At 47.2% G+C, this 24,437-nt stretch overlaps 2 protein-coding genes across 4 annotated transcripts in view; both read right to left on the reverse strand.

The window, feature by feature from the left end:
• GCN1 (GCN1 activator of EIF2AK4) overlaps positions 1 to 15,380 on the reverse strand; it is a 59,346-nt gene extending 43,966 nt beyond the window's left edge. Inside the window, exons 1-9 of one of the 2 annotated variants that reach the window (XR_013366628.1) lie at positions 15,326 to 15,369; positions 9,723 to 9,825; positions 5,880 to 5,943; positions 5,217 to 5,348; positions 4,603 to 4,711; positions 1,892 to 1,990; positions 1,662 to 1,796; positions 735 to 803; positions 508 to 616 (exon numbers count right to left, since the gene is read on the reverse strand). Coding sequence is in view for 1 of the 2 variants with exons in the window: in XM_077875876.1 (XP_077732002.1) it covers positions 508 to 616; positions 735 to 803; positions 1,662 to 1,796; positions 1,892 to 1,990; positions 4,603 to 4,711; positions 5,217 to 5,348; positions 5,880 to 5,943; positions 9,723 to 9,825; positions 15,326 to 15,343 (838 nt within the window). In the remaining variant the exon portion in view is untranslated. Of the gene's footprint in view, positions 1 to 507; positions 617 to 734; positions 804 to 1,661; positions 1,797 to 1,891; positions 1,991 to 4,602; positions 4,712 to 5,216; positions 5,349 to 5,879; positions 5,944 to 9,722; positions 9,826 to 15,325 lie in introns of both variants that reach the window. The other variant, XM_077875876.1, reaches the window with a different exon arrangement.
• A 1,609-nt stretch (positions 15,381 to 16,989) lies between these two features.
• On the reverse strand, positions 16,990 to 22,565 carry RPLP0 (ribosomal protein lateral stalk subunit P0). Of its 2 annotated transcripts, XM_077875887.1 has the most exons (8): positions 22,443 to 22,565; positions 22,062 to 22,163; positions 20,247 to 20,422; positions 20,047 to 20,134; positions 19,781 to 19,927; positions 19,486 to 19,671; positions 17,578 to 17,718; positions 16,990 to 17,222 (listed from the first exon to the last, which is right to left on the reverse strand). In XM_077875887.1, the coding sequence occupies exons 2-8, from the start codon at positions 22,113 to 22,115 to the stop codon at positions 17,061 to 17,063; spliced, it is 954 nt and encodes a 317-aa protein (XP_077732013.1). In that variant the 5' UTR covers positions 22,116 to 22,163; positions 22,443 to 22,565; the 3' UTR covers positions 16,990 to 17,060. The 2 variants fall into 2 exon arrangements, with proteins under 2 accessions (XP_077732013.1, XP_077732012.1); XM_077875886.1 differs by lacking the exons at positions 22,062 to 22,163; positions 22,443 to 22,565 and adding an exon at positions 21,874 to 21,963.
• Positions 22,566 to 24,437: the final 1,872 nt, after the last annotated feature.

The raw sequence follows: 24,437 nt of genomic DNA on the forward strand, positions 1-24,437 counted from the left end.
TGAGAGACACAGAGAGAAAGAGAGAAAGAGAGAAAGAGAGAGAGAGAGAGAGAGACAGAGAGACAGAGACACAGGCAGAGGGAGAAGCAGGCTCCATGCAGGGAGCCTGATGTAGGACTCGATCCTGGAACTCCAGAATCATGCCCTGGACTGCAGGCAGCACTAAATCGCTGAGCCACCTGGGCTGCCCATTCCTACAGTTTCAAGTGCCACCTCCACACCAAGTTCAAATTGTGTTGAGCAGAGGTTCTTAACCTGGTTTCCAGAAAGTTCTTGGATCTCTAAAATTGTTTGCAGTATATACTTTTGTGCATTCTTTTAGCAAAAGGGCCCATGACTTTCAACATATTCTCAAAAGGGTCCCTGATCTCTCTCCCAAGGTCCCAATGAGGAACAAAGTGAATACATACTTCACCCCACCCACACCACTTCTGCTGCCAAGTATCAGAGAAGCAGCTCATCAGTCAACGCATCTCCCTTCCACCAACCTGTCTGGCAGTGACCTACTTTCAATAACATTCTCTGGACTCCTAAGTAAGGACTTCTGTATGGTAGGCAGTATCAGATCCTTAAATTCCGAGTGGGACATGTATCGGAGCAGAGGGGCACAGTTATCCTACAAAGAGAAAGGAGTCAGGCATCCAGACCTCATGGGAACAAAGAATAAAGGATAGCTTTGAATCAGAATTTAAATTGGATTTAGCTTGTCCAGCTAAGGTCCACTTCTCACTCACCAACAGATATTTCGGAGGCTTTACTTTGCTCATCAGGATGTTCTTCATATAAAAATCCAGCAGGGCACTCTAGAGAATACAAAGACTATTTAGACCAACATTCTGAGCATCTCATCGCTGGCCTAAAAGATCCTTTTTGTGGGAGTGCCTCTGAAAATTACAAATCAGTAAAAAATAAATAAAATACATACATACAGAAACAAAATACAAATCAATGCCCAAATTTCAGTGTCACACACAGAGGGCCCACTGATCATGCCACTCATCATTTTAAAACCTTCCACAGCTTTCCAGAGCTGCTTGGATTCAGTCCAAAGTCCTTGGCCTGGCTGCCAGGCTGCCTCTCACATCTCTCCAGCCCCAATCGCCTCCCCTGCCTAGCTTCTCATGGGCTGCTTTCTCTGCCCAAAATACCCCTCCTCACATACTGACCTTGCTAATACTATTCACCTTTTAAGTTCCTTCATAAGAGCTATGCCCCCAACACATGGCCTCTGTCAGGTCCCCCAATACACAGTATTACTGCTTCCTGCCCTTTTTCTTTGTAGCACTTATCACATTTGTAATTAGATGACTATCTGTCTGATGGCAGACTCCTCATATGCAACTCCCCGAGGGCAGGGATCACAGCTCCCTGGATCCCTGCTGCAACCCAAACAGCTAGCATAGTGCTTGGCACACGGCAGCTGCTCAGCTGCAGGAGAATAAATCACTGCATGAACAGGCAAATTATCATCCCAATAATTGCCAGGATTCTCCCCAAGCCAGAGCTGGAGGGAAAACTTTCTGGCTCCAAAAACTTCAGATATCATGGAGAAAAGGCCAGGGTTTCATATGAGAAAACCAACGAGCTCCAGATGAGGACAGGAGCTGGGGCCACCAGAGCAAAGCAAGCTCCCCCTCTTTGCCCCCAGCAAGTCCACCTGCCTTGTGTCTGTTGACCACATCCATCTCCTTGTGGCTCGTGCAGAACTGCACCAGCAGCCCCAGCATGCCTGCATAGTTCTGGTTGGGTTCTAGGCTGAGAATGGCTGACAAGTACTGTTCCACCAGTCCAGGGTTCTGAAGAGGAAAGTATAAAACAGGTGTTATTATCACATGGCAGCGGGGGTGGCACAAAAGAAGCGATGCCCACCACCCTCTATGCCTCCTGTCACCTCTTTCCACAGCTTGCTGAGCTTCTTCACAGCACCATCCACGGCGTGCCTGTGGGAGCCACCCAGCACCTCCACCAGGAGCAGGCACTGCACCTCCACCTGTCAGGACAGGGAGAGGCTCGAGTCAGGACATGAAATGCAAATGGAGGTCCCGTGGCCCTCACAAGGGAGAAAAAGATACCACAAAATAAAACACACAAATGAATATATAATTCCAGTGAAGTAAGTGCCATTCAGGAAAAGGATACGCACCCTGTTTCATACCTGCCTTAACTCTTCCTTTATTAATTCCACAAATACTTGCTGAATATTGACTAAATGGCAGGCACTACACTAGGCACTTGAAATATAGAAGTGAAGGGATCCAATAGGATGATCCTAGCCTGTGTGGAGAGATCACTATTCAATCCAGAGTGAAACACATCATCGGTGCTCAATTTAAAAATCCTAGAGATGGGCAGCCCGGGTGGCTCAGCGGTTTAGCACCGCCTTCAGGCCAGGGCCTGATCCTGGAGACCCGGGATCGAGTCCCATGTCGAGTTCTCTGCATGTAGCCTGCTTCTCCCTCTGCCTGTGTCTCTACCTCCCTCTCTCTCTCTCTGTGTCTCTCATGAATAAATAAATAAAATCTTAAAAAAAAAAAAAATCCTAGAGACTTTCTATATCACAAACACCCACGGTGACTGGCGAGCAATGTGACTGGCCACCCTGAGACAAAGGGTATGCTTAGGAAGTCTGCTGTGCTCCATTTGCATGTATACAAAATGACACATGTACAAGTTTTTTCACTGTAACATTGCTTACAGTAAAAAATTGTAGATAACATAAATAGTCATCAGCAGGGTACTTGTTACATATACTGCAGGACAACCACTCAGGATCATAAATCAAGAATGAGAAACTCTGGGGCACAAGGGTGGCTCAGTCGGCTGAATACCCAACTCTTGGTTTCACCTCAGGTCACAATCTCAGGGTCTTGAGATCAAGCCCCACCTTGGGTTCCACACTCAGCAGAGTCTACTTGTCCCTTTCTTTCCCCATCTGCTCCTCCCCACATGTGTGCACACTCTCTCTGTCTCACTCACAAATAAATAAGTAAATCTTACAAAAAATTCTTTAAAAAAGAGGTGTAAAGGGGCGCCTGGGTATTCAGTGGTTGAGCATCTGCCTTTGGCTGAGGTAGTGATCCCGGGGTCCTGAGATTGAGTCCTACATCAGGCTCCCTGCAGGGAACCTGCTTCTCCCTCTGGCTGTGTCTCTGCCTCTCTCTGTGTCTCTCATGAATAAATAAACTCTTTAAAAAAGAAGAAGAAGAAGGTGTAAGCTCCAAGAGGGCAAGGTCCTCTTTCTTGTTCCCAGCTTTGCCCCAGCTCCTAGAACAGGGGCCAGCACATAGAGGCCCTCAACAGATACTTGAGTAACTGAATGCATTTCAACCTATGTGTATAGTTGAAGTCAACACTGGCAACAAGTAAAGGAAAAACCCAGATTCAAGACACAGGAAAAACAAACATGGTCTCATGCCCCTGATGTGTTTTGTACCATAAACACAACACTCCAGGGATGATCCCTGCCCCTCACTAACCCACAAGCATACTTACTTACCTGGGATAATGGCTTTAAGAGATCACTGGAGATATCTTCAATGAGGGAACCATGATAAAGCATCTTATAAAGAGGCCTTGGTAGCAATGAAACCCACACTCTGAAGGGGGTCCAGTTCCAATATCTATTACCTGCCAGGTTTCAGTGTTCTTATCCTTCAGTCATCACTGATGGCCACTCCATGGTCATCCCCAGAGGCGTGCTAGGTAAGCTCCCAGGGACAGGACCGTCACTGTTTCCTACTAGTAGGCTACTTCGGGAGAGGCGTTACAGTTTTCTAGTGCCACTCCTCATTCACCTGTACAGCCCTCTGTACATTTCCATGGCCCTTTCACACTTCGTCTTGAGCCCCTCTTCATAACAACTCGTGGAGGTAGATGGGGTAGGTAGCACTTTTTCCCACTTTGCAGACACGGGAAGCAGGCTCAGAAGTTACATATACAGCCAAATATAATGACTGAGAATCACAGCCATACCTCAGGCTCCTTTTTAATGAACCGTAAGACCATTCCTCTTGCCCTCCACTAAGCATATCTAGATATTCAAAACAACCTCCTGACCTGGCCTATTGGACCATCTCTGATTAGCAGATATGTAGATAGGCAAGGCAGGGAATGTGGAAGAAGAAGGCACAGAACAAGAGGAGAGAATTAAAGGACCAAAACACATGGCAAGAATTCCATTCCATTAGCCAGTTCAACACTGAAATCCAAATACAGGGAAAGGAATGATAAACCAGGAAAAAAAAATTATTTACATTATTATATTTTCTGATTGACTTGCTGTCTTTCTTGCTGTCTTCCCTGCTCTGGCCTGTCAAGTCTTCCACATATGCCATGAAGGCAGGAATTGCCTTTCTTTTGCTCATCAGTGGACTCCCAGAACCCAGTACCACGCTTGACAGAAGCTCAAAATATGTGATAACCAGATGGGTGTAATGATGTTACACCCATGCTCAATCCACTGAAGTCACATACCTCGGGACAATTCACAGTGCTAAGTCACCCAGCACCAAGAAGAGCCATTGGCCAAAAAAGGTGCTTAAACAAGTCCTAACTCTATGCAGAGAGCCGACCGTCACTACTCCAAAGACCTAGGGAACCTACCAGTTTGTTCCAGATGTCTCCTTGCCGCTTGGCTCTTGAGGGAAAGACAATGTGCACCAGTAGGCAGGTCCAGGACAGGGCCAGCAAGGCAGCAGAGCCACTACTCTTACTGTAGAGGGGAGGGGAGGCAGAAGGTAAGTGCAGGTCAGCACCCTCCATCTTGAGGACAAATGCTCAACACAAGGCTCTGCCTGGTATATAGGACTCTCCCTTGACCTACAACTGGACAGAACTGGAAACTGGCTCCTGATAAGTCATCTGTAACAACTCATGACAAGGCATGCAAGCCTCATTAGCCAAACTCCCACCTCTTAGAGCTCACAACTATAGAAACAAAAAGATGGTTTCCCATATTGTGTCCAACGGGTATACGGTTCCCCTCAAAATGGCCTCACTTCCACTGGTTTCTCAACCCTGTTCCTTGGGAAAGTGGTTTGCGCACTGGGCCTGACATCCTGGCTCCTCCTATCGCAATGGGTGGACTGCTGGCGTCACTCAAAGTTTCAGAGAGGAAAGAGAGACATGCTCACACCTGCTCGGCGCAGCTCATCTGCACCAGCTTCTCCTGAACAGGACTCCAGCAAGCCCCAGTAGGCCGTACCTTTCTCTCTTACCTGGGGGCACCAGCTTTGGAGCCAATGCCTGAAGACTGCAGAGAATGCAGAAGATTCTTAGCAGTGGCTTCTGGCTGGGCCTCTGCCAACTGCTGGATGGCTGCCTGCAGGGCCCGGCGGGAGGCTGCATCTCTAAGGAAAAGAAAGAAAGGAAAAGGTGAACACTGGGGGCAGGGACAAGGTGGCTTAGGCTGAGTGCTGATCTTTCTCTGGAAGACTGGATTGTACTGTATTCCAGTGGATCACAGAGGATGGGATGAAGAAATAACTAGAGAAATCTACCTCCTTCTGGAGTTCTGGAGGCAGCTAATAAGGGCAAAGGAGACATCAAGGCTGTGAGGGCAACACATTTATGGAACACTGACTTATGGACCTCAAAACTGGGCCAAGTGCATGCATGCCTGTTGACAGCATACAGACTCATGACGTAGCAGACACTGTTCTGGAAGCTCTACACTTACCAACTACCACCTGAGGGGTGGGTAACAGTACCACCCCCATTCTGCAGATGAGGAAAAGAGAGGCACAGGGAAGCTGAGTAACTTGCCCAGGATCCAATAGCTAAGATGTGACACAGCTCCAAAACCTGGACTCTTAACAGCTCTCCTGCACCACCTCTTTGCACAAAGGGCTGTGGGCACAGGGCCTTCAATTGAGACTCACCTGTACCGGTGCAGAGTCAAGCAGAATAATTTGCAGAGCCCTTTCACTGCTCCCTCTGGCAGATCTGAAACCAAAGATCACACACAGAGTAGTCAATACAAGCTACTTCGTGAACACCTGCTTGAGCCAGGCATTCTACCAGACATGAGCTCCTACCCATCAGACACTTCCTGTAGGTTAGAGATGGAATTCCCTGGAGGAAAAATCCACAGCAAAATCGGACTCCAGGAAAAGACTCTCGGGGGTGCCTAAGTGGCACAGCCGGTTAAGTGTCTCTTGGTTTCAGCTCAGGTAGTAATCTCAGGGTTGTGAGATCAAGCACCATGCCAGGCTCCCTACTCAGTAAAGAGTCTGCTTGTTCCTCTCTCTCTGCTCCTACCCTCACTTGCTCCCCCACGCCCTCACTCTCTCTAATAAATAAATTAAAAATTTAAAAAGGCTCTCAGGTAGATACCCATTACACGAACGAAACTAAGGTGATACAGTGGCCTCAAAAACCTAACATCTGGGCAAGTGGCACTTCTGGGGCACAAGGAGTATTCTGCTGCTTAGACCTGGGTGCTGGTTACACAGGTTTGTCTAGTTTGTGAAGACTCAGTTGGCTGTTTGCTTATGGTATGTGAACTCCTTGTGTTTCTTCTAACAAAATTTTCTAAAAATAGGACAAAATTAAAGTGCTCTGAGGGATCAGAGAAGGGCAGAGCACCTCTAACTGGAGTGGCTTCTGAAGGTTCTAAGAACATAAGTTTAGCCTAATAGATCTGTAAGCTATAGAAAAATGGCAAGAAAAAAATGTACACCCTGAGTGATGCTAACCACAGGAGCACAAGTGCAGAGGCAAGATGCATGATGGCCATCAGGACACATGAGGAGGAAGAGAAGGAAGACTTAATTAGTACTCCCAAAGTGCAAAGTGCCAGATCCTGCCCTAAGCATTGACACATGGTTCCTCACCTAATCCCTCTATGATGGGTATATGATATATGACTGAGGCCACCTCAAGATGAAGAATGGAGGCCTAGGAACCCGAGCAGGCCAGCCACATGAAAAGAGATACTCTGGCTGGAACGACAGGGGTCAGTAATGGAAAACCAACCTGTGGCCATTTCTGCCTGTCAGACGCTATTCCCCTGGACTCGTGGTTACTTCAGTGACCAAGGAAAAGAGAGATGGGGACCAGAAACCGGTGTGGCCAAGGGCTAACATACACTGGGTGCTCACCAGAGCCAGGCACAGTGTTAAGCGCCATCCACACGTCTTCTCATTTACTCCTCACACTAACCCTGCGGGGGACGTACTATTGCAATCTCCATGCTCAAACCAAGGAGACAGGCTCAGACAAGTTAAGGAACTTGAACCGGGTCACACGGACTCACTTCATTATCTACTATTCCAAATGAAGGAGAGGCCAGAATGATTATCACTGTGCAATACCTCCTCATTAGACTCAGAAAATTAGAAAATTGAGAACTAAAGATTTCATGTGGGGTAGTTAACTTTCCACCATCAACGTGCACATCAAAGGTGACTAAACATCTTACATGGGATGCCTGGGTGGCTCAGTGGCTGAGCATCTGCCTGGGGCTCCGGGCATGATCCCAGGATCGAGTCCCACATGAGGCTCCCCATAGGGAGCCTGCTTCTCCCTCTGCCTATGTCTCTGCCTCTCTTTCTCTCTGTCTCTCATGAATAAATAAAAAAAAGTTTAAATAAATAAATAGATAGATAGATAGATAGATAGATAAAATGTTTAAAAAATAAACAACTTACAAGTATTATTCACCCTGAATGGCAGAACTTTAGGGTGGCTAATGAGTAAAATCACCCTGAAAAAGTCTTGAATGGTTCATAAACTTCACCTGTGTGTCAAATGCCTTCCTCCATAAGATGGGAAAAATGTAGTATTCAGCAGTTACATAGCAGGAGGGTCAACCACTAAGGCTTGGAAGGTGTGTACAGCCAGTAAGTACCTTGTCACATAGCAGCCTCTTCTAAGTACAACTCTGTTACGAAAGGTGACGAGAGAAACTTTTGAAGGTGCCATAAAACTCATATATTAAAGTGTTAATGCAGAGGAGACTCTCTTTGAAGCTGACAAACAGGAATGTACAAAATTTACATGCAACTTGAAAAGGCTTGGGTATGGGACGCCTGGGTGGCTCAGCAGTTTAGCGTCTGCCTTTGGCCCAGAGCGTGATTCTGGAGTCCTGGGATCAAGTCCCACATCGGGCTCCCTGCATGGAGCCTACTTTTCCCTCTGCCCCCGCCGCTCTCTCTCTGGGTCTCTCATGAATAAATAATAAATAAAATAAAATGCTTGGGTATGTAACCAGGCAAAAGTGAATCAGAAGCAGCAAATGAGCGATTGGGTGAAGCAGGCTCTTTACTAACAAGAAGTGAAAGCTGGGGGACAGGGAGACCCAACTCTACAAGGCCATGATGCTCAGACTTCAGCAAACACAGGAATCACTTAGAGGGCTTGCTGAAACACAGATGCTGGGCGCTGCCCCCATGGTTTCTAAATCTGAGTTTCTGGGATAGAGCCAAGAATCCGGATCTCAAACAAGTTCTGACGTGATGGTGATGCTGCTAGTCCAGGGACCACGCTTTGATAATCAATGCTATACAGTAAAAACACACCAAAGGTAATTCAAAAGCTAATTAGGATTTATTGGATGAAAGCAAACTAGTCTTTTTTTTTCAGTTCCAGTATAGTTAACAGTGTTATATGAAGGCAAACTAGTCTTACACATCCCAACTGAATGTAGGGATAGACCTCAGTTGCGGAACAGTCATGATAACCACATGTGCTCAGGATTTCTCAAAATGTGTTCCCCCAACCCTGAACAGGCTTTCAGGAAAAAAAAAAAAAAAAGAGGTTGGTTCAAGGAAAGCACTGGATTAAAAAAAGCTTAATGAAATTAGAATATCTTCCTGGAATATGCTGTGAAATCTCCCAGAGGGAAGTAGAAAATGTTGACATTTCCCAAACTTATCTGAACTTGAAATCTTTTTTTTTTTTAAGATTTTATTTATTTATTCATAAGAGACAGAGAAAGGCAGAAACATAGGCAGAAGGAGAAACATGCTACCCCCATGTGGGACTTGATCCCAGAATTCTGGGATCATGAATCCTGGGAGCCAAAGGCAGACACTCAACCACTGAGCCACCCAAGCATCCCTGACCTTGTAATCTTTACTGGTCAATCCCCTGTTACCATCTTGCTGACTTCCATGGAACACAGCCTGGGAAAAATGGTGCCCCAAGTCATAAAGAAAATGTTTTTGCTTCTAGTAAATTACTTAAGATTCCTAGTATCTTTTAGAAATATTTCCAATCAAAATGGTGAAAACTGTAAAAAAAACCTTTGGTACCTAAATGGATCAACTCTCTGCTAAGCCAACTGTTTGTTTGTTTGTTTCTTTCTTTCTTTCTTTCTTCTTTTTCTTTCTTTCTTTCTTTCTTTCTTTCTTCTTTTTCTTTCTTTCTTTCTTTCTTTCTTTCTTTTTCTTTCTTTCTTTCTTCTTTCTTTCTTTCTTTCAAGATTTTATTTATTCATGAGAGACACAGAGAGAGAGAGAGGCAGAGACACAGGCAGAGGGAGAAGCAGGCTCCCTACAGGGAGCCCAATGTGGGACTCGATCCTAGACCCTGGGATCATACCCTGAGCCAAAAGCAGATGCTCAACTGCTGAGCCACCCAGGCATCCCAAGCTAACTGTTTCAATGCGCAGGACAACAAGCAAATATGGCAAGGGAAGCAGCAGCCATGGTTCTACACAGAGAGCACAATTTACTTTGAAATGGAATTGTCTCTTGGCCACATGGATAGAAAACAAATACCTTTTCTGGCAACACATTTCCCCAGTTCACTGAGGATTTCTCTCCGTTCCTTCACACTGGCTGTTGTCACCTTCCCCGCAAAACGTTTTAGTGTCTCGGAAACCTGTGAAGACCAAGCCCACAAAGAAAATTTCAGCAAACTACAAAACCATGAGTGTGTATGCTGGGGAAGTGGGTACAGAATTCAAGGTGGTTCTCTTTGACCCAAGGTCTCTCAACCTCCACACTACAGACATTTGGGGCTAGATAATTCTTGCTGTGAGGCTGTCTTCCTATATTGTAGGATTCTGAATGGCATTCCTGGTCTCTACCCTCTAAATGCCAGTAACAGTACTCCACTCCTCCTGCCTCAGTTGACAATCCCAACTGTCTCCAGACATTGTGAAATATCTCCTGGTGGGCAAAATCACCCCCAATTGACATGTACTACTTTAACCCAGTCAACCGGCCAATACACCTTACTCAAATTTACACAAAAAAAGGCAAGGCAGAAGGCCAAACCCTCACCACAGAAAATATCCTTCCAGAATTATGTAAAATCCAGTGAGGACCCACTATATGCCAGTGCGTTTCCTTTATTCAGCTCTTGTTAGCCTCCCACATGGGGAATATCCACATCCTGGCAGGTCATTAGCAGAATGGAAGTACAGTGGCTGAAAGATGGAGAGCAAAGAGATTGAATCCTAGCTCTGCCTCTTACCAGCTGTAGACACTCCGTCAAATTATGTCATTTCCCTAGGGCACCTGGGTGGCTCAGGAGGTTAAGCGACTTGATTTTCGCTTAGGTCATGATCTCAGGGTCTTGGTATTAGGCCCTGCACTGGACTCTGTGCTTAATGAGGAGTCCACTTAAGATTCTTTCTCTTGGGCACCTGGGTGGCTCAGTGGTTGACTGTCTGCCTTTGGTTCAGGGTGTGATCCCGGGGTCTTGGGATCAAGTCCTGCATCAGGCTCCCCACAGGGAGCTGCTTCTCCCTCTGCATCTGCCTCTCTCTGTATCTCTCATGAATAAATAAGTAAAATCTTTAAAAAAAAAAAATTATTTCTCTGCCTCTCTCCAAGCAGGCTCTCTAATAAATAAATCTTAATATATATATATCTCCTCTCCTTGACCATCAGTTCCCCATCTATACCATGCAGGTAATAGCACCTATCTCATAGGACAGTTAGTGGCTAAGCGAGAGAACCTATGTAGAACATTTACTCTTCTCTTGGCACAGGTCAGCTACGAAACTAGCAACGCTCGAGCCTCTGAGGTAGGCATCAGTATCCCCACTTTACAGGTGATGAAAGAGCAGATTCCCAGTCACTGCTCAGACTGGGTTGAAAGCCACAGCACCTGTATTTTTGAAACTAAGCCTGAAACCGATAGGTCTATAAACCACTGCCAACTGGCCCTTAGTTTTCAACCACCAACCATGTTAGCACAGCTGCACGGCAGGGGGGGTCACGGGGGACGGGTCGGGACAGGACAGATTTCAAATACTCCTGAAAATCTGCTCCTGAGCAATATTCCAATATTCTCTAAGCTAGAGAACAGAAAGTCATGGATACATGAGCACTAGGAGAGGCCATGGTAAGCCCCAAGTAACTAACACACTGGTGCCCTCATCTTTTTCTTCTAAGGCTATTTCAGAGACAGGCCTTATAGTAAAGTCAGATTCAAGGGTTTATAGAGAAACAAAATTATGCTAAGGTTTTTTTTTTTTTAATATTTAATTCCCTGATATAATTCTACCAGCAGTGAGTAAACTCATGTCAAAACTCTTTCATATAAGTGATTGTTTTAATACTGTCTTTTCTTTTTATAGTCATACATACAGATAATTAAGGAGTCAACATCATGTCAACTATACTTGAAAAAAAAAAAAGTCAAAGCTGAAGAGTTCTGGAAACTCTGCCAGAAAAATCAGTCTCTTGTCTTCACTCCCCAAGGGCACCCTCTTTTACCAATTCTGGCTCATGATTTTGGGAGCTACCTCCATAATCTCTATAACTTGTCTGTGCTACTACTACTTGTTTTTCAGTTGTATTGCCTTCTATAGTAGCTCTTTCTCCAACCCCACCTCCTACCCTCCCCATTTCCCCAACATAATTCCTCAGTTTCATAATATGGGCTAGCTTACTATTCAGTGTTTACACTGTATGTAAATGGAAGGCATTTAACCACTAATTTTTTTTAAGATTTTATTTATTTATTCATGAGAGACACACACACACACACACACAGAGGCAGAGACACAGGCAGAGGGAGAAGCAGGCTCCACGCAAGGAGCTCAATGTGGGGCTCGATCCCTGGTCTCCAGGATCACACCCTAGACTGTAGGCGGCGCCAAACCGCTGCGCCACCGGGGCTGCCCAACCACTAATTATTTTGTTAAGATTTTATTTACTTAGAGAGTACACGCATGTGCATGCACCCAAGCATGAGGAGGGGCAGAGGTACAGAGAGAATCTCAAGCTGGCTCCCTGCTGAGCTTGAAGCCTGACCCTACCACTCTGAGATCATGACCCAGAGATCACGACCCGAGCCAAAAATCAGGAATCTGACACCCAACGGAACCCAGGCGCCCCACTTGACCTCCATTTAATACATTATGTTTACTATCCTACACAGCTTTATTAACCCTGGAGTTAATAAATGCACTTTTCCACCTGCCCTCAGTTTGCTTTATCTGTTCTAATTTGCACTTTGATCCCAAACTTTTTACCACTTGTACATTTGGGCAGACCAGGTATTCTACCAAATTCCAGCTTCCTAAAGAAGTCTCTCCCAGAACTTGATGACCTGGCCCGATTTGGTAGGTGACCCTCTATAGCTGCAACACAGTGTATCACCCTAAAAATGTACTTTTTCTTGTGTTTAGATGGAGCACGTTCTCCATTTTGTGAAGTCCTTGCAAATCTGAAAATGTTCTAGCTTCACATTTAAGTTTGTTTGGATACAGAATATTAGGTTGAAATCATTTTCCCTCAGACTACTGGAGACATTCTCACTGAGCTACAGCTTTTAGTGTTACAAAGTTCAATGCTGTTAATTTTTTTTTAATATTTTATTTATTTGAGTGAGAGAGAGAGAGAGAGAGAGAGAGGCAGGCAGAGGGAGAGGGAGAAGCAGGCTCCCTGCTAGAAGCCTGACTCCAGGCTCAATCCCAAGACCCTGGGACCGTGACCTGAGCCGAAGGCAGGCCCTTAACCAGCTGAGCCACCCAGGCACCCCTGCCATGCTGATTTTTGATTCTTTGTCTAAGACCTGACTTTTGCCCTGCAAAGTTCTAGGATCTTCTCTTTGTGTCCAAGGTTCTAAAACTTCACACAGGGCACCTATGTGGCTCAGTTTTTTGGGCATCTGCTTCGGCTCAGGTCATGACCTCCAGGTCCTGGGATTGAGCCCCATGTCTGGCTTTCTGCTCAGTGGGGAGTCTGCTTCTCCCTTTCCCTCTGTCCTCATCACCCCCACCCAGCTCGTGTTCTCTCTCAAATAAATAAAATCTTTTTTAAAAATTAAAAAATAAAATTTCACACTAATGTGCTTTGTTGTGAGTCTATCTTCATCCACTGTGCTGAGTATTTTTGATCTGGAAACACACCCTCCAGTTGAGGACAAGTTTCCTGAATTACTCTGCAGATGATTTCCTTGGATATTGGACCTCCTACACTAGTCCTCACAGTGATCCTGTTTTACACTTTCCAGAGAGAAAAGTTCAGGCTTTTGCCAAGGTGGAGAAAGACAGCCAGCGGGGATCTGACTGCATCAGAAAAGGGCTTTCCACCAATCTCCTAAATTAGCCCCGCCCAGTCACCCTCACTTCCAGAGGGTAGCTGATCCCCCCAGCTCCCATCTGTCAGAGATTCTGCCATGTGAACCAGCTGGCTTCTCAGCTTTCCCAACCGCTGGCTTAGGATTCATTTTCCTTAGGTCTGCTAAATCCTTCCCAGTCATCCCTTTCTAGTTTCCAAAAGTTTGCTGCTGTTGTCTGCTCTCTACTCTCCCAATCTCTGTGGGAATCCTTTTAAAAACCTTTTATTACTTTTAGTGAGGGTTGAGGAGACAGCAAAAATAGATGCATGAATACAACCCACTCTCTACCTAGAATTCCCACAGAGCTGCCTTTCCTGGATAATATTAAATTCTTGGCTATAGTTTCTCTCAAAAAGTTGAAAGAACTTTTTAGGTTCAGGGCTCTTCTTTCTCTTCATCAGAAAATGAATTGAGACCCCGTCAGAAAACTAAAGAAATGCATACCATGATCTTTCAGAGAAGTCTTTTGTTGGTGTGACCAGATGCAAACAGCTTTAAAGTTCACGTTTCTCTCTAGAGTGGCACTGTCCAACTCTGTGATGATGCAAATTGTTCTTTTGCACTGTCCAGTACAGTGGCTACCAGCCACATGTGGCTATCCACATGCTGAAAAGTGGCTAGTGCAACTGAAGAACTAAATTTTTCATTTCATTTACTTTTCACTAACTAGCCATTTAATACCCACATGGCTAGTGGCTACCATCCTGAATAACACAGCTCTAGAGAAAGGTTTCTGCACTTGAGTATTAATGTTAAACATTATGTGTCCCCCTAACTCCTTCCAAAATACCCAACAGACTAAGCTTTTCTTTCCAGGATTCAGTATACCTGAACTGAAACAAATTACCAGCTCCTTGCACAGGAAGTTCTCAAATACACAACTTCCCAATGTTCCTTAAGTGCTCACTCTCCGGCCTCAGAACCTCCCCATCAAAATCAAATTTAGTCTCTTCTCCCTGTTGATCCAAGGAAGCCAAGCTGACCCTTAGACACCGGTTCCTTTTTCCATATGATTGTCTTTTCACTCTAAAACACTCACAACTACAAGCAAGGCTAAGGTGGAGGAAAAAGTTTTTCCCCAAATATTTTCCTGAATTACAAGGAGTGATAACACTCGAGGGTCATAAGGCCCTTCGAAGGTAGTAAAGCTTCTTTTATTTTTAAGCAGGCTTTAATAACAACCAGCAACGTATAAAGTGCCCTACTTTATCTCCCTGAATCCTCACAGCAAACCTCTACCGTAGGTACTACCTTAGCCCCATTTTATAGACGGAAAGAGGCTTGGCGGGACTAAGTAACTTGCCCGGCATCTCGTGGAAATCAACGAGCTGAGACTCAAACTCGGCTCTGTAGAAATCCAAAGGCTGTGCTCTAAGTCTCTGCACATAGCCGGTACTACAGAAACCTCTGCTGAACGTAAAGTTTGAGGAAAAGTCGGTGTTGGCCGGGGCTTCGCTGCCGGGGGACTCGGGGAAACGCAGCAGAGACTCGTAAAGGCGAACTTCTGCAACTCCAGGGTGAGGGAGGGCCCCGCCGGGCGCCGCTGCGGAAGCCGCGGCCGGAGTCCCGGACTCCTCCAGCCCGGGGACGGTCTGCGCCGCGCGGGCCGGGCCGGACCAAGACCCGCGAGGAGCCCGGCCGACGCGGCCCCAGGGTCGCCCCCTCCGCAGCCACTGACCCCCGCCCCCCCGGCCCCTCCGGCCCCTCCCGCCCCTAGGCCAGCGGCAGGAGCGGTCTGGCTCGGCGGCCGCCGTCCACACCCAGTCGCTGGCCGCGTTGGCCCCGCAGCCGCCCGCCTCACCTGCGTGTCCGCCGCCATCCTGCCGGCGCTGACTCCGGAACCGCTTCCGGAGCGCTTCCGGGTCACAGCGCGGGCCCACGCGGCAGGGCGAGGCCGGGAGCCCGCTGGGGACGGGCCTGGCGCCCCCGGGCGGGACGGCGGCCGCGGCAGCCCCGCGGGGAGGCGGGCAGCGGGATCGGGTGCCTGGGCCGGCGCTGGGAACGGTCGAGGCCCCCCTCCCCGGGGCCCCCTCCTCAGCTCGGGGGCCCCTCTCAGCCTGGCGTCGTGGGGGACGAAGGTCTTTGAGAATTTGTAATGCGGGGAGACCGCCCCGTAGCCTCCGACCCGCCTTCCCGGACTCCCCCACGTGGACCTGTACTGAGTGAAGACCACATCCTTTAGAGCAGAGTTTTAGGTGGCAGAACTGACCCAGTAAAAGGGACACCTCCATCTACCATCTTCTCCCGAGCTGGTAACCCAGGGGTGGACGACCCAGCAGCTAGGGACCAAGGGGCGGTCTGGCTGCCGGCGGAGGATCCGGATGAAGAGGGGCCTGTCCAGGCAGAAGCCTGCCAGGCTGGGGAGTTGAAGGCAAGGCCATAGAGTGGGAGGCGGACATTGGGAAAGGGCCTCACCGTCCACAGGGCACGGTCTGAATTTTCAGTGTATGGATGGGCCAACTACATACTAATGTAGGGAAGGGGGTCTGGGGATCCCTGGGTGGCGCCGCGGTTTGGCGCCTGCCTTTGGCCCAGGGCGCGATCTTGGAGACCCAGGATCGAATCCCACGTCGGGCTCCCGGTGCATGGAGCCTGCTTCTCCCTCTGCCTCTCTCTGTGTGACTATCATAAATTAAAAAAGAAAAAAAAAAAAGAAAGAAATGATAGGTTAGGGACCCCTGAGGACCCCTGGGTGGCTCAGCGGTTTGGCATCTGCCTTCGGCCCAGAGCACGGTTCTGGAGTCCCAGGATGGAGTCCCGCGTCGGGCTCCCTGCATGGAGCCTGCTTCTCCCTCTGCCTGTGTCTCTGCCTCTCTCTCTCATAAATAGATGAATAAAATCTTAAAAAAAAAAAAAAAAGGGAAGGGGGTCTGCACAGCTTAGCTCTTGGAACTCTTAGCAGTGGCCTCCAAACCATAGTCAGAAACCCAGTTACAACAAATACCTTTACATCAGGACCCAGGTACATATTTCTAATCAGAAGGAAAACACCTACCCATGCAGCAATCACGTTTTATCTTAGTCACCACCTCTCAAGAATTGGATCTCCATGGTTAGATAATGCACTGGCATCATCTGAACGGACACTACACCTACTCAAAAGTATCTTAGAGGGACGTAGGCTAGTAGCCGGATGGCCATGGAAATAAGAAATCTGGTATCATAGAGTTAGGGGCACTGGCTGCTCTGTCAGTGGAGCATGCACCTCTTAATCTCTGGGTTGTGAGTTTGATCTGAGTTGGGATTAAGAGATTAAAAATAAAATCCTTAGAAAATAGTTAAAGCTGGGTGGTACTGAATGCTGGGAAAGCAACACCTCACTTAATTACAAAAAGAACACTGGAAAGAAAAAAAAAAGGAAAGAAACATCCACTTCAAATAAAGCTCTACTGCTCTACCATGGCTCTAATGTCTAGTATACAGCACTGTAAACCTCAACAAGTACAAAATGAAAAGTTCAGAGACTTTTAAGAGAAGTAAGCCTTTATTTCCTTGTTTCACAAATAAACTTGGCTGAATTGGTTGCTTTTTGGTGATTAGTCAAAGAGACCAAATCCCATATCCTCGTCCGATTCCTCCGACTCTTCCTTTGCTTCAACCTTGGCTGGGGCTGCGGCAGCAGCAGGTGCAGCAGTGGTGGCAGCAGCCACAGGAGCAGCAGCCACAAATGCAGATGGATCAGCCAAGAAGGCCTTGACCTGAAGCAAGCAGAAAAGTTCATGATCAAAATGGTCACCCACAACCCCTACTAACCACAACCCCTCAGCTCTAGCTCAATGGCCAACAACTTCTAAGCCACTGAAGCCTTCCCCAGAAATGATCAGACAAGACAGCTTGAGTATGGCCTGGTAAGTCTTAAGCCCCACTCTTATCCATCAACTAACCTCTTCCAGTCTCCTGTCATTTTTAAAGTCCAGGACACACCTCCCTGCTCCCAGCTTAAGTATACTCTTAAAAACGTATCTGCTTTGTAAAATACGATTAAAGCACAACTCCACACACTGCCATCCATTTATCCCATTTAAGGCCACTGTGGTCCTAGTGGGTTTTTACCTTTTCAGCAAGTGGAAAGGTGTAATCAGTTTCCACAGACAAAGCCAGGACCCGCTTGTATCCATTGATGATAGAATGGGGCACTGATGCAACAGTCGGGTAACCTATCTGCAGACATACGCTGGCAACGTTGCGGACACCCTAGAGAGAGGAAGAAATTAATTTCATTTTTAAAAAAAAATTTTAAAGACTATTTATTTATTAAAGAGAAGACACAGAGAGAGAGAGAGAGAGAGAGAGACGGAGACACAGAGGGAGAAGCAGGTTCCATGCAGGGAGCCCAATGTGGGACTCGATCCCAGGTCTCCAGGATCAGGCCCTGGGCTGAAGGTGGCGCTAAACCGCTTAGCCACCTGGGCCGCCCAGAAATTACATTTCAATTGAGGTATCTTACAGACAAGACCGTGAAGCTCAAGCAAAATTCAACAGCAGATAAGACTTCAAGACTGACTTGCTGTGTCTCACACCAAATGCTCCTGGCAAGGCAATTCAGACCCAGTAATTCATAAACATTTTTTGCCCTTACTCTAAACAGGAGTATTTCATACACCACAATGATGGCATTTACTTCAACAGTCACCATTCTGTCATCATTCAGTTCCATGAGAAAAAAAAAGTTAAGCTAATTCCGATGAGAATTTCATCCACCATGAAATTTCCAAAAACAGCAGTATACGTAACTGCAAATTTTTCATTTGTCCAAGAAAAGGAATTACATCTTTTATCACCTTACTTATCCATTTAAAAAATTTTTAATGGGGATCCCTGGGTGGCGCAGCGGTTTGGCGCCTGCCTTTGGCCCAGGGCGCGATCCTGGAGACCCGGGATCGAGTCCCACATCAGGCTCCTGGTGCATGGAGCCTGCTTCTCCCTCTGCCTGTGTCTCTGCGCCTCTCTCTCTCTGTGACTATCATAAATAAATAAAAAATAAAAAAAAAAAATTTTAATGCCGATGCCTGGGTGGCTCAGCAGTTGAGCGTCTGCCTTCAGCTCAGGATATGATCTCAGTTCTGGGATCGAGTCCTGCATCGGGATCCTGTATGGAGGCTGTTTCTCCCCCAGCTGCCTATGTCTCTACCTCTCTGTCTCTCGTTAATAAACAAAACCTTAAAAAAATTTTAATGGTAAAATCTTTTTTTTTATTTTAAAGATTTATTTATTTACTCATGAAGACAGAGAGAGAGGCACAGACACAAGCAGAGGGAGAAGCAGGCTCCCTACAGGGAGCCCAATTCGGGACTCAATCCCGGATCCCGGGATCACGCCCTGAGCTGAAGGCGGACTCTCAACCGCTGAGCCATCCAGGTGTCCCTAATGGCAAAATCTAAGCAAACTAATCTCAGATAAAGTCAGTTCTCCCCAGAGTGCTTGGCAACAACATTTATGTATCACACAGTCCTCACTTTTCTTTCTTCTTTACCTCAGGATACTACTCAAAAATTCCATGTTTTATTGCAGTCGCTAGAATAACAACGGCCCTCACTTCGTGCCCAGAGCTGCTAGAAAGCTTTCTATTCGTTATTTCTTTAAATCTGGGACGCCTGGGTGGCTCAGTGATTGAGCATCTGCCTTTGGCTCAGGGTGTGATCCTGGGATCATGGATGAGTCCCACACTGGGCTCCCTATGGGGAACCTGTTTCTCCCACTGCCTATTTCTCTGCCTAGGTCTCTCAGGAATAAATAAATCTTTAAAAAAAAAAAAAAAAAACAACAAACCAAACTCTTTAAAACTTCAACAACCTTATATTATTTTTATATTATTGCTGTTCTACAGATGAGGTAACTAAACAGATTAAATAACCATCTTGATTATGCGGCTGATTTCAGCTGCACAGCCGGAATCCAGTCTGAAGCTAGCCATACTCTCAACCATTAATGTACCAAGGGCCTGAAATGGACAGCTTGTACCTCCAGGAAGCGAGAATGCAGAGTTTCCTCTGTGATGTCAAGCACTTCAGGGTTGTAGATGCTGCCATTATCAAACACCTGCTGGATGATCAGCCCAAAGGAGAAGGGGGAGATGTTCAGCATGTTGAGCAGTGTGGCTTCGCTGGCTCCCACTTTGTCTCCGGTCTTAATCAGCTGCACATCACTCTGAAGAACAAGTAACAGTGGGCGGTCAACACCTGAACAGCCAGCAGGTCCACAGCAACCAAGCCCCCACCACTTGCCTGGCTAGCACTGGCCAGCCAAGTCCACTCACCAAGATTTCAATGGTGCCCCTAGAGATCTTAGTGGTAATGCCTAAAGCCTGGAAGAAAGAGGTCTTCTCGGGCCCCAGACCTGTGTTCTGGGCTGGCACAGTGACTTCACATGGAGCTATGGCACCAGCACGGGCAGCAGCAGGAACCTGAAGGGAAACAATATTAATTAGTCTCCTCTCCACAAATACAAGCTGAAAATGGTCAATTTTCCTTGTAAGAAGCAAAATTAATTACGAGACTCTAGCCAACCTGATTATCTTCTTACCTTATTGGCCAGCAGCATGTCCCTGATCTCAGTGAGGTCCTCCTTGGTGAATACAAAGCCCACATTCCCCCGGATATGAGGCAACAGTCTGCAAAGAAAGTTTGCAAGAGAGTGTCACCATTCAGTACTGATTCTTCTCTGGGAAAGGGGAGAAGGGTACCGAGAAAGGAGGACAAAGATGCCCAGGAGAATGAACTGACTTCTCCAGGGCTGGGTTGTTCTCCAGATGCCCTCGGATGGCCTTGCGCATCATGGTGTTCTTGCCCATCAGCACGACAGCCTTCCCGCGGAGGGACATGCGGATCTGCTGCATCTGCTTTGAACCCACATTGTCTGCTCCCACAATGAAGCATTTTGGATAATCATCCAAAAGTTGCTACAAAGACAAGCCAGAAACAACGTTTAGCAGGAGGAAAGAGAAACATCAAGAAAAACCAAACCCCATAATCACCGGCTTCCATCTCACTCCCTTCCTTCTAGGCTTTTTAAGTGACTCAGAAATTGGGACAAGTCCTCCCACTGGGAGCTATGAGTTGTAAAACTGTCAAATTTATCAAAGATTTGTACACTGAGTACGAATAGTGAAAATGAAGTTTCTAATTCAATCCCCCAATTTTTTTTTTTTATCGTAACATTCATTTTTGCGGCACCTGCATGGCTCAGTTAAGCGTCTGCCTTTGCCTCAGGTCATGATCCCAGGGTCCCTGCATTGGGCTTCCTGTTCATGCTCTCTCACTCACCCTCAGATTTTTTTTAGACTTTATTTATTCATGAGAGAGAAACAGGCAGAGACAGAAGCAGAGGGAGCAGCCTCCATGCATGAAGCCCGATGTGGGACTGGATCCCGGGATCTCACTCTGAGCCAAAAGGGCGAGATCCTGGGATCTCAAGATAATCTTCCCCAATTTTTAGGGATTCATTAAATGGCTGCATCATCAACAACAACAACAAAAAAGCCATTCCAAAAAAGGTAGGCTTAAAAAAAAAAAAAACAAAAAAAACAAAAAAGGTAGGCTTACTGCAATAAACAAATACCAATAAAACAAACAACAAAACGCTACCTGCAGGATCTAGATTGTGGATATGGGACTACTGGACAATTCTTTTAAGTTTTCTGTGTCTGAAAACTTTCATGATAAATAGGGTAGAAGAGACTAAGCTCCACAAGGCAGCCTAATGCCTGCAAAACAGGATGGTCTGCATTTCTGGGCAGGGAGGATTCCCCCACCCTCAAGACCATCCATGAAAACACATTAACGGGATTTTTTTTTTTTTTTTTTAAGATTTGAGGATCCCTGGGTGGTGCAGCAGTTTGGCGCCTGCCTTTGGCCCAGGGCGGGATCCTGGAGACCCGGGACCGAATCCCACGTCGGGCTCCCGGTGCATGGAGCCTGCTTCTCCCTCTGCCTATGTCGCTGCCTCTCTCTCTCTCTCTCTCTGGGACTATCATAAATAAAATAAATAAATAAATAGGATTTGAGAAAAAGGTGCACTCAGGAGCAGGGAGGGGCTGAGGGCCAAGCAAACCCCCCACTGAGCAGGGAGCCCCAAGCTGGGCTAGTACCCAGGACCCTGGGATCATGATCCCAGCGGAAGAAGGCAGATGCTTAACTGTCTGAGCCACCCAAGTACCCATGAGGTGTTTGGTATCGTGATAAGACCTAATATGCAACAAGTTACCACTTTATAATGAGTCACTCATTGGCTCAGGCGTTCCCAAAACGGGGGCAGAGGAGCATTTAGTATAAATGCTATTTGGAAGCCAGACAGACCAGAGTATGAATGCTGTCATCTTAGGAGCCACTCAACCTGCCTGAGCCCATTTACCTGCAACAAGGAGGGGAGGAGGCGCAGATCTCCGCACACTGCGAAAATTAAACGAGATTTGCCTAAAATGGTCATTTAGTAGCCGGTACCCAGGAGATGCTCATCACCCGACAGACAGCTCACGGTCCCTGTCAGTGCCCAGGGCCCAAGCAGCAAAACGGGTTACCGCGACCCATCTCCGCACTTACGATGATTTTAAGGAAGTAGTTGGATTTCCAGGTCGCCCTGTCTTCCCTGGGCATCACGGCGGTGCGTCAGGGATTGCCACGCAGGGTTTAAAGACGATGTCACTGCGGGGAGAGAGGGAGCTCAGACAGCCCTCGACACCCGTCACCTCGGCCCCACCGGGCTCCAAGCCCGAGGCCTATGCGGGGCGGGCCACACGTGAGCGCGCGCCCGCCCGCCCGCCCGGCTCGGGGTTGCCGCCGCCGCCGCCACTCGGGGAGCGCAAGCCCCCGCCGAGGCCCCAGGCCCAAGAGCCCTGGGCCCGGCCCCCCCCGTGATCTCACAAAGAGCCCCCCCATCTCCCCGCGGCCCGGGCCCGGACCGACGGCAGCGGCCACACGAACCTCCCACGAGGACGCCTGGAGAGAGGAGGGCCGCGCGCCGGCGCACACCTTTTATATGTGAGCCGAGCGGCCAATCAAAAGACCCAGACCGTCTCCCCACCCCTTAGCTGGCGCCGACGTCTGCCTGGTGACGCCACCCTGAGGTCGGCAGCCATTGGACGATGGTGCTGCCACTCTAGACAACGGGAAGCCGCCTTTAAACCAAGCGGTTAAGGAAGACGCTGTTTCCTGTTGGAGGAGCCGGCTCCAAGCTGCTGCCCTCTGCTGGGCTGGAGGTGCTCGGGTGCAAGGGCTAGAGCTCGCGAGCTGAGCGCTGTTTCCGCCTGCCCCCTGGCCAAACCGCAAACTGAAAAGAATACTATGTGGAACTGAGGAATAATTGCACATGCTTTTTAGAAACAGCATGGTCTCTTGTCTACTTGACAATTTGTTCTTCTCCCTACCAAAACGGAGGAACCCTTTAAAACCTAAGTCACGGGCCGCCCGGGTGGCTCAGCGGTTTAGCGCCTGCCTTGGGCCCAGGGCGTGACCCTGGAGACCTGGGATCGAGTCCCACGTCGGGCTCCCTGCATGGAGCCTGCTCCTCCCTCTGCCTGTGTCTCTGCCTCTCTCTCTGTCTCCCATGAATAAATAAATTATTTAACAACAACAACAACAATAATAACAACAACAAAAAAAAGCCAAGTCAGGGGCACCTGGGTAGCTCAGTCGGTTAAGTGCTTTAGGCTCTAGTCATGATCCTGGGGTCCTGGGATCCAGCTGCGCATGGAGCTCCCTGCTCAGCGGGGAGCCTGCTTCTGCCGCTCCTTCCTGTTTCTGCTCTCTAATAAATAAATAAAATCTTTACAAAATAAATAAAACCTAAGTCAGATCATTACCTCATCTGCTCAAAATTCCTCAAAGGTTTCCCATTTCCTCAGTATAAAAGCCTAAAACTTAAACTGCGTACGATCTGCTCTGGACCTCCCCCTCTGTAATCTCGACTCTTTTCCTCCTGACTCATTCCCTTCCAGCCTGTCGAGGCTCTTTGCGTTTTTCCAAAGCATGCTCCCACTTGAGGGGTCTTGCACTAGCTAGTGCCTCTTCCTGGAAGGCTTGCTGACATTCACAAAAGTAACTCAACTTCATCAAGTCTTGGCTCAAATATCATGTGTTCAAAGGAGCCCTACCCTAATTGCCCTGTTTAAAATTACCCAAAAAATCCACTACCACTCCTCCCTTAACTCTGCTCTATTTTTAAGGTAGCACTTACACCTTTTTCTTCTTTTTTTTTAGCACTTACATCTTGTAACAGTGTATAATTTACTATGTTGTTAGTTGTCTGTCTCTCACTGCGGGAATGCAGGCTTCCCAAAGCAGAGCCATTTGTCTTGTGCCTGGCACATAGCAGGCATATAACAAATATTTATTGAGTGAATGAATGCAAGGTTTGCAGTCAGAAGACCTAGATCCTTCTTCTACCACTTGCTAACTGTGTAACTGTGTCCATCCTAGGAAGCGATTGATTGATTTTTAAGATTTTATTTATTTATTTATTCATGAGAGACACACAGAGAGAGGCAGAGACAAGCAGCCTCCTCACAGGGAGCCTGATGCAGGACAATCCTTGGACTGGGATCACTCCCTGAGCCAAAGGCAGACACTCAACCACCAAGCCACTCAGGTGTCCCTTAGGAAGTAATTTCATCTTGCTGACCCTCCGTTTCCCTTTCCTTAACTGTAAAAATGGGAGTAATGAAGTATCCCCATTCTAGAGTTGCTATGAGGATTAAATGAGATATGTGTTAAGACTTAATATAGTCCCTGGAATGTAGGCAGAAATCACTAAATTCTTGTTTCTTTTATTATACATTCATTCAACACTTATTTGAATATTTGTGCTATATCTATATATCTATATCTATATGTTTTTTTGGTAATGATTGAGGTAGATTCTAGGCCTGAAGGAGTGTTTCTATCTTCACCCTTTCAAGTTAGAAATTTCTGTGTTTTTCA

This window comes from Canis aureus, chromosome 27, assembly GCF_053574225.1.
Source record: "Canis aureus isolate CA01 chromosome 27, VMU_Caureus_v.1.0, whole genome shotgun sequence".
Taxonomy (NCBI): domain Eukaryota; kingdom Metazoa; phylum Chordata; class Mammalia; order Carnivora; family Canidae; genus Canis; species Canis aureus.